The following is a 21,407-nucleotide window of genomic DNA, read 5'->3' as shown; positions in this document are numbered from 1 at the left end:
CCCTTTGGTCAGTTGGGGTCAGCTGTCCTGGCTGTGTCCCCTCCCGACTCCTTGTGCACCCCAGCTACCTGCTGGTGGGGTGAGGTGAAGAGCAGAAAAGACCTTGACTGTGTGTCAGCACTGCTCAACAGTAACACAAACATCCCTGTGTTATCAGTGCTGTTTCCAGCACAAACCCAAAACATGGCCCCACACCAGCTACCATGGAGAAAATGAACTCTATCTCAGCCAAAACCATCTTTGTGTGTGTGAACCCGTCACAATGTCCTATGTGTAACACCAGTTATTTCTGTAAGTGCTTAAATATTCCTTATTATCTTCAAGGCATGCAAAGCCCACCTAGCAGTCAACTATCCAAGCGTTTAGGGTATACTGAATACCTGTGACTTTTTAGCTTTTTTTTTTTTTTTTTGTCTCCAGAATGTCTTCCATGTTTTAATTGGACCATTTTTCATAATTGCTGCTATTTAGCACGTTTATTTTGTCAAGTCATGGGATGTCTTTATAGCCATATAATAAACCCTAGAGAACAACTTCTCTGACTGTTGCCATCTGCACTGATCATGAGAGCAGCGTAGAAAATACTGACAGTCTTTATAGTAATAGGATACATATGGTGGCCCACAATTATGTGTGGCTGCATTCAATTAGTGTTGTACAATTACACAGTTTTATTGCTTAGTTAAAACAGTGAAAGCACTACATAGCAGGTAATTTGCACTAATCCCCATTTCTTTAATTGCCCTTCAGTATTTAAATGCAGTGGAACATACACAGCGTTTGTTCTGAATAACATGAGCATTAAATTATCTTTCGCATTCCTTGACTGGCAAGTAACATACCACAGCTTCATATTGGGCTCCTTTTTATATGGAGTTATAACAGGGTGAGGAAAAGTTACTTTCTTCAGTTTTATAAGTCAACTGAAGTAGTTTTGCAAGGAAAGCAATTCCTGGAAACAGATGGAGCAAAATACTAGAAAATGCACGGTACCAAACCCTCTGAATTGGTAAATATTGCCAAGCGAGTCTTTCCCATAATTAATTTCCGGGATATACGACTCATTCAAAGTGTGGTCTGTTGGAGGGGATTTAGGAACGTTCACTAGGTTAACACAACTCAGGGCTTTGTAAAAGATAACCACATGAAATGGAATAGGAGATGCTAATTAGTCTGGATTCAGCTCTTGATGCCTAAGTGCACACTTTACATTTTTCAGCAAGTGAATATTTAAAGCTCTAGTCTCTAGCCTTTAATTAAAACTGTTGTTGAAATTAGATTTATTACTACCATTTCAGAGAGCACTTTCTTTAGTTTCAGGAACCAGATGTATTTAACAATCTGTGTTTTTAATAAAACCGTAATTGCTTTTTCTCAGTGTGTTTCTATAAGCCTATCTTTCTTTCTGGCTTAGTAGCAGAGAAACATGAATCTATATCAAATTGCTGGTCCCCTTAAAGATCCAGTTGTATTATTAAAAATAACATAAGGAAAGGAGAATAATTTTGTGTATTCTGAATGTCTGCTTGTGGCTTTATCATCTGGTAGCAGAGATTCAGTACAGAGAACGGTTTTCTCTCTAGACACGACTAACATTAAGAATGGAGAAACTTGAGGGGGGGCTGTATTATATAGAATCACAGAATGGTTTGGGTTGGAAGGGACTTTAAGGATCATCTAGTTCCAACACCCCTGCCATGGGCAGGGACAGAACAGAATATGAACGTGCCTAGGTATTATGAGCTTATAGCAGATCTGTAGCAAACACTGGTGAGAGATCTCAAGTCTTCATTTTTGCACCAGGTTTTGCAAGTGTTCAAGGGTCCCTTTTAGAATTTACTGCATTTTTGTAAGAAAAAGATCTAAGGTTTTCCTCTGCAAACTGTTGTAGATAGATGTGCTTTGTGATATAGGAGTAGCTGGTAAAGATGGGTATTAAGTACGATTTTCATTTTGATTATGAAGTATGATATCTTCTATTTTTGTGCTGTCACTGCTAATTGTTGTCAGGATATCACTGTTGGTGAGCCAGGCTGCATGGAGCTTTGATTTGGGTTGCAAAAAAATAATAATGTGACACATGTACACTTTAAGAAGACCTCCTCTACACTGTTTCCATTTTTTTAAGGTGCTGTTATGGTAAACAGGATTAAATTGCATCATAAGCATTTTCAAAATAGGAAGCAAGAACCTAAACCAGCAGCTGGATTAAAGACAGATTTACAGTCTAGTGTTTAATTAATCCTTTTTATTTTAAGCATTTTTTGTATGTTTTCAGTGTTTGCAGATTTGGGGAGGTTCTTTTGCATTGAGCCAGCTTTTGAAACTGTATTTTTAACTGATGTTTCTAGCTTTTTTCTTGTGACTATATCTTAATCTCCCTCCACACCCATAAAAACCCATGAAGGATGACATTGCTGCTGAGAAGACCGTGTTTTAAGAGAGGATTTTCACGTATAGCCATTAACAGCCTTACCTATATACATTGATGATGATGGTAACATACCATTAAGACACTGATTGGTGTTTAAAAGACATGCAAGAAGAGGACAGTGTTTTTAGGTGAAATAGCCCAGCCAGGTTTGTGTCTTGTGACTTCAGTACACAGAGAAGAACCTGTTCCTATCAGTGCAGTGTTGCATTATCTAGGAAGTTGAAATTCCTGTGCAAGCCTTTGGAGCTCCAGTGCTAGTAAAATGAATAACCTGAAAAACCCTACAGGGTGAGTTGGCTGTCAGTGGGGAGTTAACCTAGGAATGTCACTGCTGGAAGGTCAGGCCTTTGCTCCAGGCTTTAGCTTCTAGCAAGTAGTATGTCCTTGGTTGGCCAGGTAGCGAGGTAAGTCTTTCCCAAACACCCTGAGTGCATTCAAGGGAAGTTGTCCAAAGTGTCTGTGAATTTTCAAAGCATGAAGAGAAGTATGTTGTAGGGAAGGAGGAAAAAAAGACTGTAAATTAGAAGGAACATTTCAGGCAGTTAGTAAATGGTATTTACTAGTAGTAAATTAGTCGATGGTACTATGCTGAACCTTTGAATTTTCCTCCTGGTTTAGGTTTATGAACACCAAGATGGAAGCAAGTCCCTGAAACTGGGAGACTTTGGCCTGGCAACAATTGTGGATGGACCTCTGTATACTGTTTGTGGGACCCCAACATATGTAGCTCCAGAAATCATCGCTGAAACTGGGTAAATCGCTTCTGGTGATGATCCACTGATGTGCACACAGTGAAGCACGTTCTCAACAATGTGCCAGATAGGACTTCTTGCAGTTAAGATTTTTATGCTGGCTATGCTTGGGTGTGATGCAGAATCGTGGCCTATAGAACAATTTAGTTAGAAGGGACCTCTGGAGACTGCCTTGTCCAAACGATCTCAGCGTAGGGCCAGCTTTGGAGTTATATTAGGTTCCTCTACCAGTTGTTGGCCTGGAAGTTCACAGCTGAATTACTACCTAGCCAGTCGCAGAAACAATAAAGGTAATTCTTAAGCTGTCCCCAGAGGCTGCTAACTACCGTTCACCTAATTTTATTTTGTTACCACGCGCTGTCCTCTTCTTCTGATTTGTTCCACAGAGCATATGCCTGCTGGCTTGAGCAGCTTGTGTCACCTTTGCAGCCTTCATGTTGGTAGGCGTCACTCACTCAAGAATACAGCACAATATATTCTGTGCACTCCTGCTGTCGAACGCATGAAGTGTTAGGATGTAAATGTAAAAAAGATTGGAAGGTGAAATCAGGGTAGGTAGATAGGGCACAGAGACAGTTCACATGAAAATATATAAGAAATTATTAATAATTCTGAAAATGTTTCCGTTGTTCTACTGTACTTCCTAGGAGTCGGATGTCTCTAACCATGTCTCTCACACTTCTAGATATGGCTTGAAGGTGGACATCTGGGCAGCGGGTGTGATAACTTACATCCTGCTCTGTGGTTTCCCTCCATTTCGTGGGTATGGACCGATCTATTCAACCATCCTTGTTCTGTGCATTGGTCCCTGTGCTGCTTTTGCATTAAGCACAGAGATTCCCTCTGGAAAAAGTTCTCTGCTCTTAGGGTTTGTTTTTTTCCTGTGCTCTGCATAGCAATTTGCTCAAAACCCATACATGTCTGTGATTTTACTGTAAAATCTCTGTCTCCTGTTTGTTTATTTTAGTTTAAGCTTCATTGCATTACAAAACAAGAGCCTCCATTTTGGGTTCTGGGTGCCTTTGCCTGAGGTTTTAAATACACAGTGAAATAAGCGTCTTCTTTCATGGACCAAAACCAACATATTTTGTGGTCAGTAAAAGGTAATTAAAATGTAAGGCACTTAATGAGGACGTCAGATATTTTCTCCCCCTCAAATCAATTGCAGAGTTGTTGGCCATCCTAAAGAGAAGCAGGTTACCTCAGAAAGAATGTACCAAATGTACTTTGCTTCATGATCTCACCATTCACACCCATGGCTGCGTGCTTGGTGAGGTATCAGCAGCTTCCAAAAGCCTACTGAGGGGTCACCAATTAACAGCAGTTTCAAGAAGTCTATTGAAACCAGCTCTGGAAATAATTTATTTGTGGGTTTTGTTGTTGGTTTTGTTTGGTTTTTACTTTACAGAAGCGGAGATGACCAAGAAGTACTTTTTGATCAGATTTTGATGGGACAGGTGGATTTTCCATCTCCATATTGGGACAATGTTTCTGACTCTGCAAAGGTAAGGTTATATAGCTGATGATACTATCTTCTGCAATATTATTCCCAGAGCCAGTATCTAATGAACATTGTTCTTTTCAGTGCTGTATTTGACATGTTTCATACGTCTCCAGCTACACCTATAAATTCCTCTGCGTCACCGAGTGTGTTGTCGTTTAATCACTGGCTGTCTGTTAGACTCCAGGTGGTTCTGAAATGAACCCCATCTCTATATGATGTCTCACACAGCAGAGACATCGGCAACCCTTACAGATCAAGAAAAATTTTAAATAATTTTGCTCGACCTACACTTTAGAGCTTGAAAGCTCCCTGGGATTGTGCTTTGTATGTAGTTATGATGGGGACCAGGTGCCAACCTGGAGCCTTTGAATACTATATAATAATATTACAGGGAGGCTGTTTTCCCCTTATTAATCACATTAGATGATATGTCGTTTATTTCTTTCTGTCAAAGAACCAGGCCTTGCATTGCCTGTGTCTCCTGATTGTTGTCAGCGTGGTATGAAATACACACTTCTTCTGCCCGCCGGTTCTTGGGCCATAGCCTCTTGGCACATGACAAATGACGTAGAGCTTGAGGTGTGCTATGGCAGGTACAATACTTTTCAGATAAAGAACCTGACAGAGTTCATTCCGCTTGCAGAGCAGATCAAGTTTTTTGACTCTCATGAGTGTACTGGAGCAACAGCTTAACTAGGGATCTGGTGTTCACTATAGTCATCTGTATAAATATATAGAGAGTAAGAGATAATACACATGGCTGTGTTAAAAGAAAAAAACCAAACCCCCAAACCATAAAACTATTCATATGGTCAATCCTGTACAGAAGTGCTTCATTTCTGACAGTTTACTTCTGTAGCATGTAATGCAAATCCAGGCAAAACTCTCTTCCTGTTTCTTTCAGTGTGACGCTGCTTAGTAATCATCAAATAATTACAAAATTTGGAGGTGGATGCATGTAATGAAAGTAGCATTCTATGTTCTGAGTCTCCATTCTTCAGAGTGGCATCCTGCTATTACAGACATGTGGAGGGTGATCAGGACTAGCGTTTTAGCCTGTTTACTAATGAGGTTAATGAAGGAGATACAGTCATAGGGTTGGAAGAAGTCCTCTAAACCACATCATGGTGTTGTAGCAGGCCCTATTTCGCAGCATCATTAATGAGAACTTTGCCAAGGGGTTCTCCCGTGAAACTCCTTCCCCCAAATAGTTCAATCTGAAATTTCTGTTTTGAATCATTAGTGTATCAATTTAACTTCTTATCACTAAGAATTAACGTTGGTCTTTGGTGATACCCCTTTATTTGCTGTCACACTGCCATCCTGTTTTCTGTGTGCTCCATGCACTGGTGGAATGAGATATATGTTTATTTACACCCTAGTTGGAAACTAGGTAATTGCAAAGGAAATCGGAGGATGAAAAATAATGGTTTTAAGCGTTTTGGGTTTTTTTACTATCTTCTCTACCACAGCTTAAAGTAAAAGTCTAGATTTGCTGGCTTTTTTCCTACAGAGGAATTGGGGTTTTCTTAATGGGAAGCTAACCTAATTTCATGCGACCATCTGTTTTGTACATTCTCTATTAAGGGCTTTTCTCTTAGACAGTGACTACAGAACTGTAACTCAGAACTGTCTTCTAGCTTTCCAAGGTACTGTTAGAAATTGATTTAAAAGTTCAGCTTGAAGTTCAGCAGTTCATAGTTGTTCTTTCTTTTTAATAATCTTAATGTATTTTTGCAGTTGGTAGTTCACGCTGTCATTGAGCACTCTTACATAATCAATTTGAGAGCGCTCTAGTGAATTAAATGTTGATTTGTTCTTTAAAAGTGTTCTTTAAATTTGACCCAGTATTCCATTTCTCAGGAACTTATCACAATGATGCTTCAAGTAGATGTAGACCTGCGATTCTCAGCCTTGCAAGTTCTTGAGCATCCATGGGTTAATGTAAGTATTTTCAGGCTTCTAGATGCTGCTTGTAATTTGGCACGTTTGAGCTATTTTCTGTGAAGTCCTTCCTATGTCCTTTTGGAGCCAGCACATTCTAAAAATGCCACAGATTTAACTGGAAATAAGCTGGGTTACAGGCAGCTTTAGCATATCCATGCGTACCTTGGATTATTCACTATTTTATGCATGCTCAGCTACATTTTCTCTGAAATATTTTGGGTCAGGTTTTCAACAAATCTCAAGCACACTTGACAAATTTATACCTCTAACAATCAGCTTGTGGGTTCAGTGACAGATTTTGCTCTCCTAAAATCAGATGGACTCAAAAATCTGACAGTCATGATTAAGAGCTGCGGAAATACAGTCCAGAGTGTTAAGCCTCCTGATCCAGCATGAAACAGGGAAACCTTTAGAATCATATTTAGCTTCTGACATTGAAATATACATATATTTATGTACAGCCATATCCATTTAATCTGAGTTACCATGAAATAGCTATTTATGTATCCTGGCTTATCTCTAAGCGACTGGACATTTGCCGTAAGAGTGGTAGTCAATGAGGTGGCATATGGATAAATCTGGCAGGGAATAAAGAGATATCTCTTTAATTAATGTTGCGACAAGGACACTACTTAATATTTGTTAGTTATTTCAGGCTATTTAATGTGTCGTAAAATATTTGGACGACAAGAAAGAAAAATTGGAGAAAATCCAGGTTCAAACTCAGAAGGGAAGATTGAGAAAAAAAGTACAATCTGGATGAGCAGAGAAAAAAAAAATAAGGGAGGAAGAAACATTGTTTTGTTTTGTTTGTTGCAATTTTGAGTGTGCAGTCCTCCCTGGAATAACTATTTGGTCCCTCAGTTGCTGTTATCCAAAATCTTTTTCTCACTAAATCACTATTCTAAAAATTCAAATCTACAGTAAACTCAAATGTTAATATTTTTTTTATGAAAAGGTCCTCCATATAGCCCAGAATAGTGGTGATCAGTTAAGTGTTTACCAAGTGTATGCTTTACTCTTGGAGGGTCCCTTCATGCCCAAACCTTTTTTTTCGCCTGTAAATGCTGTTATCATGCAGAACACTTCTGCGGTGTACGAAGAGTGCAAGCATCCCGGATGATGTCTGATGAAAACCTTTTCATTTTTAAGATGACATTCAAGCAGCTGAAATATTAATTTTCCTTGGTGCCAGGTGCTGTCCTTGGACATAGTGTTCTGTCACAGTTTATATGACTTTTGATGACTGAGGTGTCTCTGTGTTCCCATGGGAGGAGGAGGGATGGGGATTTCTGGAGTGCTGCTGAGGAAGAGATGGAAGTGACTGATCAGAAGCCGAGGAGAGGCCAGGTCACCCACGGTGTCAGTCTGCACACTGCTGTGGAGATTACTGAAACATCGCTTGTTTACACCACATAAGGATGTGGTCACTAATCTTCCTCTTCTGTAAAGTACATTGGAACTGTTATTGCTCCCCCCGGCCACCTTTTTGTGCAGCTTTTTGTCAGTAACGTGATGGTGTGCAGGTGGCATGAGGGTCTGCTCCTTGCCCTCACTAGTGCCTGGTGATGAGGAGGGAGAGGGAAAGGGGCTGGGGGCTAAAGTCTTTTAACACTCCAGAGCTTCACTAACCAGACCTGAGCTCTGGTTACTGAAGCACCATGGCAAATTCCTAGGTGTCTGTGCAATACATTAAAATGTGGAGGTCTTTGCCAGAGGATGCTGGAGAGGCCAAGTATAACTGGATTCAAAAGGGAGTTTGATACATTTTTAGAAGATGAGCCCATTCGTGTCTATTTAATACAGTGGTCTGGATACAAGTCTTGGCTCACAAAGTTCTGAAGTACTTGGTTGGCAGAAGCTGGAAGATATTGAAGGGAAAGTTCAAGATCTACTTGTCTGCTTTAAATGTACTATTTCATGTACAGTGACTGCAACGCACTGTTGGAAACAGGACACTGCTTTCAATTCACCTTTGGTCTAGCTCTGCTACACTTCTCCTAGTTTTATGCTGATTATAATTCTTTGCAATCAAGACCTGAAGCAGTTCTGTCCCTAAATAAGTGACACAAATATTCCATGACAGTTCAGTAATTTCTGTGCAATTGCTGCTTTTAGCAGCTGAGAAAAATCAGTATTTTCTCTTCATCAGTATGCTAATGGTAGTTCATAATGCAGATCAAAACCTCTTTTGAATTCTCTTGTGTATCCTCCAGATATTTTTTCTGGAAGGAGGAAGGCCAGCACTGGGACCAGTTCAGGAAAGTGCTTGATTGAGCACGTTCCAAATGTCGCTCCTATTTCAAGGCATCACACATGGAAACACTTAATATCAGGCATAAAATTAACTAGATGGCACTAAAATCCTAGTTCACTTCAGGAGAAATAAGAACACGGCTGAGTTGAAACAGGTACTGAAATGCTTTTGTGAAAAAGGACACTTCCCTGCAGTGGGTCTGAGATGTCTGCAGGAGTGAGCCTAGCAGGGACAGCCTGCTTGTGTCCAGAGGCAGAATGACGCGCTGGGGTTGTGTCCGACCTCGCATCCCCGTACCATCACCTGCAAGTCTGTCACCCTGCCTCCCTGTACCTCATTCTCCCAGCTTCAGGACAGGGAATTAATATAGTCATCCCTGTTTAGGAAAGGCTCTGTGATCTGTGTCGTAATTACCTGAGCAATTATCTGCAACTTTCGTAAAATTCTGTCTTTCTGAGAAGATATGGCACATGGAGTTTTCTCCTAACACTCCATTTTCCCAGATAACCTGTTTAAATACTTTTCAGTGGCACCAAATGCTGGAGTTCACTTTTACTTTTCCTCTCTCTGTTTTGAACCTATTCATAGAGGGGTAAACTTGCAGCTAAAATACTGGATAGCACAGCTGGCTTGAAAAGCAGGCATGCTTTCTTCACTGATTTGAAGAAACACTCTCTCTCTTTGATCAATCCTGTGATAGAAGTGTTCTAACTGCTTACACTGTATAAAACCATTTTGTAGATTGTAAATAACCATTCTACTTTATAGCTGCTTACTATGTGATTACTTGGTAAATTGCTGAGATTCCTGGAATATGCTTTGACAGTTTCAATAGCAGCCAACCCTCATTTCAGTTTCAGTTTTTGCTGTAAAAATAGCTGGAATCCTCCTGGAAACTGCAAAAGTTGTTATGGTCAAGTCAGACCAGTAAAGCAGTTCCTATGTCAATAATATCCCAGCTGTTTTCAATTCAAAAAAACAAAACCTGAAAAGATGTTGGCTACGTGCCACTGCCACAGATGGAGATCTTGAATTCTAAATGCAATTCAGCAGCAGTTCCTTGCCCCCTCCATTTAGTTTATTTGGATTTGTCCCTCCTATGCAGTACACTTAGACCTGGAAACCAATCCATCAGTTTATACTTCCCCTACAGGGACCCCAGCTCTTTGCTTTACCTGCTGGAATTCTTTGCAAAACCGAAGAGTTATAAAAGAGGCTGGAAGCTTGAGATCTGGCATTTTAAACATCGATGATATTGATAACCTGAATTATACTGTACAAGTTACAGGACAAACCTACTCTCTTTCTGTTGCATGAGTAGTAAATATTTCCTAATACATCACTGAGCAGTGAATGCTGAAGGGGATGGATTGCTTTCTGTAAATCCTTCTCTGTTAAAATAATCAATATAAAATGTGGTGTGTTGTTGATGGAAGAGGAAGATGGCACACACCAGCCCAAAAAGAAGCAGGGAAACTGGTGCTTTTACATATTTCCTTAACTGTGTCTGCCTTGGAAATTTTTGTGCAAAGGAAATGAATAACCAAGCAGTAAATAGCTGCACATTTTGTAAGGAAGTTAATTTAAGAAGACATTTCTTATTTGGCAGCTGCACTACTTTTGGTTACACCCTAGGACACTGCCCAAAGACAAATCTCCTTGTAATCCTTAAAGGAAGCAGAGTCCAAAAGCTTTTCCAGTACTTCTATTTGCTCTAATTTTCTGCTGTTATTTATATAATGACCTATTCATCTGATGCTTTCAGACCTGGAAAGTAAAGCTCTTGTGACCAGCTTGTGAAAAAGATCTGAGTGCTTCAGGGCAGCAAGAATCTGGGAATCCTGAACTCTGTTCCATCTTTTTAACACTTCTTTTTCCTTTGTGTGGCAATGCCTCCTGCCATAGAGAACAATGCAAATATGAAAACATTATTAATTACTCAAATGACACTGAGATGACAGTCTGACTTTTTTTTTTAATTATTTTATTTTGATTTCTTGCAAATAGACCATGAAAGTTATTTTGTGGAGGCTGATAAATACATATATATATATACACATATATTAAGTTTCCAGTCAGTTTACATTATCCAGGTGAAATCTCAAATTCTGGACCAGAGTTTTAAAACTGTCAAAGAATTTTGGCTGCTCAACTTCTGAGATGTGCTCAGGAGAATGTTTCTTTCACAGCATCAGCAGTTACACATTTTCCTGAACCTCATGACCCGTTCCCAGAGTTGAGCACCAAATACCACTTTAAAAGTTGTCTTTAAAAGAACTTGTCCTGACTGATAAAGCTGAAATGAAATTGTGTGATCCTAACCCGCTGCAAGTAGTTCCTATAGCAACAGGTTCAAACAGGGGAAAGGAACAGTTAACTTCTTTGGGGGCAGACATCCTTCCCGTTACAGCAAACTGACAAAATTTTTGTCAGCAATATTTAGCCTGTTCTCTAATTCTACAGCTTACCCTGCTGATTCTGGTGACTCTGATGAGGGTTTTGTTTTGTCAGTTCCTGCCTTTTTAAATTGCAGAGGAGCTTGTTTTGTATGTAGTGAAGCAGCTGTCATCTCTTACCCTCAATATCTATTTTATTGTTGGCTGAAGTGATTCCAGGAGCCAGCAAATATATATTAGCTTGTTTCTAAAGTACATTGGAATAAAAGAAAAGATTACTATTAAATATCAGGTGGCACCAACAGTAGTAAGAAAATTTAATAACGACAGAATAATTCCCATATATCCCTATGCTGCATCTTAAATTGAGCTGGAAGATTTTTCGTCGAAAAACTGGACCCCAAGCTATGTGTCTTTGGTGTGTTGCCACTGGAACTGTGGGTGTGGTGCTTCACCAGTAAAATATTGCCACAGTCTTGGTAACTTGTCTTCTCCATAATTTAGTCTTTTGACAAGACGACGTGAACGTCTGGCAGGCTTTCATGTCAAGAGAGCCAAGTGAATGGTTTTTATATTATTTTCCCCCTCCAGCGAAGAAGCGTTCACTTTACAGACTAGCTTTCTTCTGGGAAAGGCAAGGTCAGCGGAAAGCAGGTTATTTTTAGGGGTCATGTACCACCGAGCCAAGACTCCCCAGTGCTAGACAATAATCAGCTACTGGGTTGTATTGTTTTGTTTTGTGTTTTGCAGCTGTGTGCACTTGACCATATTTTGCCAGCTGAGACATTTTGTTAAGGGGTGAGTGAGGGATCTCTAAACACAAACTCCCCAAGCTAAATAAATAACAAACCCTAACCAACCTCCCTAAAATTCCCATATGCTCACTGAACTCATGATTTACTGCAGCAACTCTGTAACTCTTTACGTGCACTCAGAATTGCTGGAACGCCAGGCAAAAAAGTGTGTGTCATCTCGCTGTATTCTCATCTTGTCTCTTGCTTTCTTGTATTTTGCTAGGATTTCACTTAAGCAGAATTTAAGAGCTTTACAACTGTTGATAGCTACATTTATCTTGCAGTACCAATTTGGGATGACCATTGCGGATGGCTAGTGCATTTTGTTGCTTGAAGTCCGTGTTCTGTTAGCGGGGAAGTCTCACCAGGGGTGGTTTTTTGCATTTTTTTCAGGCCTAAGGGCCTTATTTCTTCTCTCATGCTTGGCGTCAACCTGCTGACTTATGCAAAACTACAAACTCCCTTTTTTTCTGCTAGGGTTTCACTCCAGCACGGAGGTTGCCTGCATGCCTAGGTGCAGATGAACAGGTTTGCTCGGCTGCACGGCATCTGGGCTGGAGCTCGCGTGCAGCCGGCTTGCGCGGTGCACGCAACAACACAATGCGTGCCTGCCTCTGCTTGGCCGTGCAGTTGGGTGCCTACTTTTACCTCTGGTTAGCTCAAGTTGAGAACACATGTTTTTTGACAAGGAAGAATAGACCACCCAGAGCTGGCTCCAACCCTTCTCTGCTTTCCCAGGCAATCTGTACCTCTGTCTGTCCTTTCCCCACTGCATCCCAGGCGTGTGTGCCTTGGGACTGGGAAAGAAATTTCAGTCCTTTGCTACCAGTCAGTTTTAGACTGGATTTGCAGCGGTGGCTTTGTTTAACTGTGGGTTTACTACGGTTCAGTCATGGTCTGTGGGGAATGCCACTGCAAGCCGTGAGCCTGGCCTGCAGGTGTATGAAGAGATACATCCTGGCATCGGTGAGGTCCTGCGCTTACCCGCGCCGAGGGGCTTGGATGGGGCATGTCTCAGATCCCATCTTGCACTGTGGGGCTCACTGAATTGTGGCTGCAGTATTCACCCAACCCCATAGTCCCCAAGTTTGTAATCTTTACGACAAGGCAAGGACCTTAGTGTTGTGTCACAGGACTTTTGGTGATCCTTTTCTGTGTCCTAGACCTCTGGTTTCTGTATTCTCTTGGGCACTTTCTACTTTTGAGGTTATTATCTTTAAATTTATGTGATGAGCAAACAGAATCATAAACAGGTCCGAGCTTATCAAGCTTTGAAATATTAACGGAACTAAAAATAACTGGGTGGTGGTAGTTAAGACATAGTAGAAAGAATAATTAACATTACCGAAAGTTTGAGAGGAAGATATTGGGTACAGAAGAAGAGAGATGCTGGTTCATCACGTAATATGTTCATCTTATAAATATCTTAGATACATTGATGGAGACAATGACTCACCCATATTTCACCACAAAATTTTTGTAAACTTCTCTGTATTGACAGCTGCTATCAACATTGCCTCCCAATTCCTTTATTTTGCCTTTTCTCTCTGATGTTTTCCTTTGCTTTGTTTTCTCTGCAGGACGATGGACTTCCAGAGAATGAACATCAGCTCTCAGTAGCTGGGAAGATAAAGAAGCATTTCAACACGGGCCCTAAACCGAACAGCACAGCAGCTGGAGTTTCTGTCATAGCAGTAAGCATCTGAAATACACAGCCAACACACTTAAATGTGTGCCCACGAGACAGGGTGTGTTTTGGACATGCTGCCAAAAGAAACCAGAGAGGGTTAATCTTTAGATAGTTCTAGCATTTATTTAATATAAACGTAGTTAGATTGGTATTCTGCACAATTTCTCCGTTGATTCTCCTTGTGAGTCACATTGTTATTTAACAGCCCTAGATCTAACAGTACCCACACTTCCACATTTCACCAGAAGATCAGTGGGCATAAATCCAGTGTAGATTCAAAAATTCAAACTATGGGATTGTGACATTTTACTTGACCTCAGAATCATCACATGGATTGGGGCAACACTGAGGCTGTAGCAGGACAGCAGCACTTTACAATGAGTGGAAAACACTTCAAAATTGTAACAAAATCTGTACGGCAGCCTGAACTTCGCTTCTCTGAAGACATCCAAAAGAGCTACGATGCCTCACTGATACCTTCATAGTTGATACAAGTCTAGCCACTTCAAATTTAGCTGAGCAGCAGCATTTTATTGTACTGCCACATGCCAGCAGCTTCCCGTTAGGCAGAAGGACTTAATTGGGTAAAGACTTAATGGAGCTCCTTGCTGCCCTCTGTCATGTTGCAGTTCCAGTCTAGGCAGTCCAGGTTAGAACATGTTGGAGCTTCTGAAACTAAGCTTGACCAAACTTTTGACCAAGCTTTACTGAAGTTTTAATGGCATCCTCAGTGTAGCATACATCGCATACATCTGTATTTTTACCCCAAAGATGAACATGTGTATTAGGTATACATGCACACAGAATATATTCAGTGTTTTATGAGTTTATTCATACTAACACCATTGAATAGTAACATGCACATCCTTGACATTTTTGGTACATCTGCCTGTGTCTGTAAGCTTTCCTTTATTACTCATGGTAATGTTAACGCTCCAAATAGTCACTAAAAAATAAGTGACACGTTAAGCATAACCATCCCCATATCAGATTACTCAGTGTTCATTCCCAGCTTCCATAAATTGCAGGTGGTGTGACTGCACATGTACAGTTTCTTGTACTGTTTCCACTTTCATGTTTCTCAGCTCAGCCCCTCCAGTGGTGAGTTAAATCAGCATGAACTAGACTCAGCTCAGCACAAGCAATCTGGCTCACAGGTGTGAACTGTTTATGCAGCAGAATGGATACTCTCTCAACGTTACGTGGTATAAGGACTTAAAATTTCAAGCTGTGCCTCTCTCATATTTTTTCTTTACTCTTTCCAACCCTGAACGTCCTCAACATGGAAGCAAGTTGTTCCTCATGCTTTTCCTAGATTTTCTCAGCCATCAGCTAACATAGTCAGCATATTTTTATTTTCATTTTTAAGCAATAATACTGCAACAGCTCTCCCACAACTAAAACATCACATACCCATTGCTCATCTGAAATGCAGGTATGTTCTGTATAGACTAGCTGAAACCGTCTTCCTTTCGAATGGACTGCCAGCACGCTTGTCCATGAGAATTACTGCTCAGATCCTCCACGCTAATGATTTCAAAGCTTAAAAGCCAGAAATGATGCCTCTGTCCTCATCCATCCCTCGCCTCCTTTATGTTTTTTATTTCCCCGCCCATTTTTCTTTGCCCAGTTGCTCTGCCAAGGAATTGTTTACAGCAGTGTGATGCTTAAGTAATGAAAAAGGCACTGTAGTGAAATTTTCCACTGCAAAACATTATATATCAGAAATACATATGTGTATATGTTTATATATACACATATATTCTTAATGGCTTTTATTTATTTTTTAGTGTTTGGAAATTTAACAGATTATTTTAGTGATTATCTCTATGGATGAACATCATACTCTGGCACGATTAATGCTGCAGCTTGGCCTATGAAGTAGAAATGTTTAGAATATATTTACAGAATCAGGAAGTGGTTTGATTAGCTTGTGTCATTTATTTTCTAAAAGCTTGGAAGGGATGGGAAAGTATAGACCACTTTAGTGTTATGGCAATATTTCAGAAAGCTAGATAATTTTAAGAATAAATTACCTTTATTTTCTACAAAACTAATTTAGAAAGTAAAATAAAACCAAAAACAAAACAACAGTCAGTCTTTAATTGTTGCTTCTGCATTTGAAAGCATACTTAACGTACATTTGACATGCATGTCATTAGGGTTTATCATAGGTGTAAACCTTATTAACTAAACCTGCTCTAAATTTAGAATTTTCAGAGTATGTACAGATGCTGTAACATATTGTTCAGCACTGAAGACGTGCACTAAGTATATTTTCTACTAAAATACTGTTTTATTGCACCTGCCTGTATGTTCACTGTAACTTTTTGAGAGAGTGCTTGTGTATATAATACATAGAGTTGTCTTCTATATATTATATAACACGTGTGTGTGTGTGTGTGTGTGTGTGTGTGTGTGTGTGACAATGTGTTAATATGTGCATATATTTAGATAGCCTACTTAATAGTATAAAATATAATTATTAGCAATGTTTTGAGTTTTATAACTCTGTTTATGTACAGAGACAGCTAATCTGTGGTATTTAGATCGTAAATTTGTCCTCACATTGCTATGATATTATATGCCTGTTTTCTTCAGTGGTAAGAAGTAACACACCTCAAAGATCTCAAGCAGTATTTATCATATGCACCAATTAAAACTCTAATATGAAAACTGAGTTCCTAAAGATGTGTTTGTCATCAGCTTGACTGGGAGGGATTTTGAAGCCACGTGTATTTTACATCTGTCTGCTGTGGCTACTGCGTCCTTCAGTGATGTCCAAATACATTGTATTGACTCCTTTGGTCCAGACTTACATCTGCTCTGTTGATGCAGCAATCCTCAGTGAAGGTTGTCTCTAACAATTCAGGGCAGAGACATCCTACGAGTTCTCGTGCATGTGTCCAGACCTCAAGTTTGCCTGCATTTGAAAGGATTGGTCAGTTTGCACAAACTACCATAATGAACGTGTTGTGCGTGCCCAGCAAAGTAGTTCCTTTGCTGACATAGCAGATGATTGCTCAAACAAAATTTACTATACAGGCAAAGAGACTTTTCTGTTGATACATTAATATATCATATAAAGTTCTGCCAGCATAACTATGTCAGCTGGGAAAAAAATCCCTTAAACCAACACAGCTTTGCCAGCAAAATTTTAATTGGAGAGCCAGCTTTTAAAATAGCAAGAGAATTAACAAGCTCCTAAAAAGTGCTGCTTGTTGATGGGAGAGTTTGTAGAAGAATGATCACTTTACTTGCCCTGTTCTTAAACTCTTGACATAGGCATTGACTCCAGGTCTCTGTAGGAGATGGGCTAGGCTAGTGCCCCTCCAGTCTGTGTCCAAACGGCCGCGTTACTGTTAAGCATGTGCCAAAATATTTGCAGGATCAAGTTTCTTGTACAGCTTTTCAACAGGAACAGTATTTTGTAGTTCCGTGATGATGTTTATAAAAGATACTGCAGCAAAAACATAAAACCAGGCTCTTACTAATTAGTCTTTTTTAAATTTGGGGATAGAATTTTTCATTCTATTCTCCAAGGATGCCATGCCATGTTTTTGTCTTTGGCCACAAAAACAATACCCTGTGGCTGCACCCTCTGGGCTTTAGTGACAGTGGCTAAAGAGACCAAAGAGCCAAAATAATTTTTTTAAGAATGCTTCTGCAATCCAGAGGTGTGCTGTAATTCTGTGTATGAACCAAGCATCGTTTAATTTGTGTTCTTGTCCAAAGTGTTAAAGCTGTGCCTGTATGTTTTCACTGTTGTGCTTGTATTTTTGCCATTGTTAAGACTGAGGAAAAAACTAAAGTATAATCTTCTGTTAAGGTTGTCTGAGGTCTCTGTCTTGGCAATGGGAGTAAACTCCAGTTGGAGACTCAGAGGAATCAAGAAGGGCAAAGAGAAAAGCTGCTCAAAAAGTTGGTGCAGCTCTCTGCCTCTGGCAGAGCCCTCACTGGGCTGGAGACACCGGCGAGGGGAAGGGAGTGGATGGGTTGTCCCCCCACGTCCTGCCGACTTTAAATTACAGATCGTGGCATTTTTAGCTGTGGGATTTCTTGGGTGTTGTGGAAGAGAAGCCAGTTTAGTCTGGGAGTTTTGCTTAAAGATGAACCCGTGCCTCGACTGTCACTTCCCATCTGTTGTCTGTGTTGTCCTGGGACCATTGTCCACAGTCGGCTTTCCCGTGGCAGGATTTCCACACCGACAAAATTGTTTCGGATCGTGTTAGGAAGCAACTCTCCCGATTTTCTCTATGTCGTGTTTTTAGCTATTCGATTTCAGGGCAATATTTTTTGGTCTGCTTTTTAAGAAAACATCCCTTTTGTGTATTTTGTATGCAGCATACAAGAAAGCCAGTAGATGGCAATAGCAGACCAGCGTAGTTAAGCCAAAGGAAAATTAACTCTAGGTACAAGGTTATCATGGTTTCAAACAGGAAATAATTCTAAATAAGATGAAAGCGGCATTGTTTTAACAAAACAGAATAAATTATTAAATTCTACACTTGCAGGGGAGTCATCAAGTAAAATCTAAATTTACAGTTAGCTCCTAGCATCCCTTGAAGTGGTTGGTAGCTAGAAATGTGTTGAACTGCTTTTCTGAATTTAGAATTAGAAACTGTCATCAGTATTGGAAATATATGCCACGCTCTTAGTGAAGCACAAAATGGCCTTTCATAGGGCAAAATGTGAAAACCATCATAACTAAAAATTTTAAAGTGGGCAGAATGTCTCCCTCCAGATAGTTTCCCCTAAAATTTTATTTAACTTGGCTAAATGATATCTCCAGGGTCTGTTAGTGCAGCACGGAAGGATTAGAGAAAACAACACATTTTCTTTGTTCCTATGCACATGATTCTGGTAATGATAAACTAAGCTGAAAAGAACTATATACCTTAAGTAATATCAGGAGCACAGTTTCCTGGACACAATGTTAAGTTCATTTCCATTCTGACTTTAATTGGTGCAATTTTAAACCGAATAGTTTTGTACTGTTATCTTTTTGAGCATGAGGTGTAAGCTGAAATGATAAACAATGTTATTCATGGCTCTGAGTAGTCCTACTCTCCAAGGTTAACGCATTTTTAGAAATGAATTACCATGATTGATGGGGTATCAAAACCTGATTCTTTTCATCTTTACACATTCCATGATTATGAAGCAGTCTAATTTAAGCCTTGTGTAGCCTGTCTAGCCTGCTCCCTGTGATGGTTGCACTGCATTTTTTTTTAAATTATTAAACCTCTCAGTTTAATTGCAAAAGATAATTTTCCATTAGTGGTATGTGCAACTTAAAAGGGCACTTCTGTCTTTGGAGGTAACAAGATATTTCTCAGACTTTTAAATGAATGCATTATGCATTAAGTAACCTATTTCACAAACTCCATTTTAGTTTGAATAAAATCGGCTTCTAATTTAGCAAGACAAAATCTAGCATTAGTATCTTTTTCTTTTATTTCATTACTTTTTTTTTTTCCCCTTTTTCTTTTTCGTTTCCGGTACGTAGCTTTAGGATGTTAGATAAGTGCCTTCAGAAAGTGAACACAGTAAATATGCACTAAATAAGGAACAGCTTGCTCTGGAGTCTGAATTCTTTAGCCTAATGTCGATCCACTGAGTTGCCCCGTTTCTCTCTGCTCAGCTGGACCACGGGTTTACCATCAAGAGATCAGGGTCTTTGGACTACTACCAACAACCAGGAATGTATTGGATAAGGTATGAGATGGTGCAGCGCCAACAGTCAGTGTTTCCATGGCAACGTGCTGGCAGTCTCCATTAACCAGTTCCTTCAGTGGATAAACATGCTTTTTGATTTGTTATCCGGTCCATATGCTGCTTTATCAGTTTCGTTTTAATCTTGATTGAGATGCCACACCCCCTCATTCCCTTTCTTCACCCATCCCTCACACCCACATCGCCAGCTTTCTCTTCATCGCACATGCTCAGTACCAATTTCCCCTATAGTTAAAAGGACAGTGTATATAGAAAATCTACGAGATATGCTGAGGTACGCACCCTCCCCCTCCCTATTGCTTGTTAAGGCATCTGCTTCCCCCGCGCTCCTGTTTGGAAACACACGGAGCAGCAACAGGCTCTCAGCATATATTTTCCTCCTTTTCCATGTGAGATGTGGAGCTATATACTGTCATTTTAAACCCACTAAACACAATCCTTACCTTAGATTGAACAATGCATTTACATAACGCGGTCTGTAGAAACTCTCCCAAGTTCAATGAAATACAATGCATTGTATGTGCTGGTAAGCTTGTGTTTCTAACAATGCATTCTTTCTCTTTTCTTTTGAAAACCCTTCTGATACCTATTTATTTTGATTTGATTTTTTTTTTTAATATTGCATGAGTCTTTTGAATATGTTTTTCTTCATTGTGTAACTGTGCCAGGGTTGTCGTTAGCTGGCTTAACCTGTATGATAAAATGGGACTCTGGGCGGGAGGGGGTTACTCTGGAGTGGAGGCAAGGAGGGATCCCCGTGCACCTCCTCAATCAATCCACAGCCCTGGAATTTCCATCAAGTGGTTATTTGCTGGCTTTTTTCCTTCTTGTTACTCACAAGACCCACATTTTGATAGCCAGAGAAATTTTTACGAGTTTTAGCGAAACCTGCGTTTCTAACGCTGCAGTGATTGCAGCCTTTCAAAACTCATCCGGGAGGTATTCGGAAAAACCCAGCAAATGAACCGCATTAGCGAAACAGCAGAGATGGTCACTCCAAATGTTCCCACCGAAGTAAAACTCCCACCCTGGATCATTTCACTGTAAAAAGTGCATGAATCGGGCTACAGCACAGTTTCCCTAAAACCTAGTGCACACTGAATGCACGCTGAGGGTTAAGTGGATTCTGATATGGATGTTCTGGGGAAAGAAAATACAGAAATAATCCTACTTTTGAGGCAAAAACTAGTTCCCATCCACCAGCCGGATGGTGGCTAGCAGGAATTGAAGAACACTTGCCCTCCAAGCGCTCGAGTGTGCAGCAGTACGCTTGCATCGGGGCCTATAAACCCACCCTGACCTGTGAGGAATAGCAAAACCCGCTTGGTCTGCCTTGTCACTTGGCATCGTGCTCCGCAGGGCCCAGCCCTGTAACGCGGCCTGCTGAGAGATGGCGGCGCAGCATCTGCGCTTCCGGGGTTTGAGGGAGAGGGAATGGGGCCTGCCTGCCCAGCTTTAGCCAAGTGAGAGTTTGATAGTATTAGAGGAGTTTTTCTTTCCCGCTTACGAAGGAAAGGTGGCATTTTGTCTCAAGCAGGACTTTGTCCAACAGTTGCAAATTTGGTGCCTCCTCTGTAAAACAGGAGAAAGCTCTCAGGAGCTTTAATCATCTTCCAGAGTTTAATTGCTATCCATGTCCAGCTTACACTCCTTCTCTGCTTTACTATTTTTACTTTAAACCAAAAAAACCAAGAAGAAGTCTGCCTTTCCATTTGCTGTACACAGTGTGTGGATCTCTTAAACCCCCAGCTTCTGGGGGAGCAGACCACCAGACACGAGAGCCTGTGGTAGCAGCAAGCGTCTCCTCAGATTGGCCTTGACTCAGTTTGACTGCCTAGCCCTGATTTTGAAACAAACCATGTGCATTTGGGGAAGCTGGGAGGGGGGCAGAGGGGGT

The 21,407-nt window shown here is 40.4% G+C and overlaps 1 protein-coding gene across 1 annotated transcript in view; it reads left to right on the top strand.

Moving 5' to 3' along the window:
• The window catches only part of DCLK1 (doublecortin-like kinase 1), a gene marked incomplete at its 3' end in the record, with an annotated part of 54,323 nt that extends 34,807 nt beyond the window's left edge, over positions 1–19,516 (top strand). Inside the window, exons 8-13 of the mRNA XM_010155157.1 lie at positions 3,053–3,186; positions 3,872–3,949; positions 4,595–4,691; positions 6,554–6,634; positions 13,665–13,778; positions 19,419–19,516. Of these exons, the coding sequence (XP_010153459.1) occupies positions 3,053–3,186; positions 3,872–3,949; positions 4,595–4,691; positions 6,554–6,634; positions 13,665–13,778; positions 19,419–19,516 (602 nt within the window). The remainder of the gene's footprint in view (positions 1–3,052; positions 3,187–3,871; positions 3,950–4,594; positions 4,692–6,553; positions 6,635–13,664; positions 13,779–19,418) is intronic.
• Between the last annotated feature and the right edge of the window lie 1,891 nt (positions 19,517–21,407).

The sequence above is a fragment of the Eurypyga helias genome, unplaced genomic scaffold (genome assembly GCF_000690775.1).
Source record: "Eurypyga helias isolate BGI_N326 unplaced genomic scaffold, ASM69077v1 scaffold1077, whole genome shotgun sequence".
In the NCBI taxonomy this organism is placed as follows: domain Eukaryota; kingdom Metazoa; phylum Chordata; class Aves; order Eurypygiformes; family Eurypygidae; genus Eurypyga; species Eurypyga helias.
This window is presented reverse-complemented; position numbering and strand designations above follow the sequence as displayed.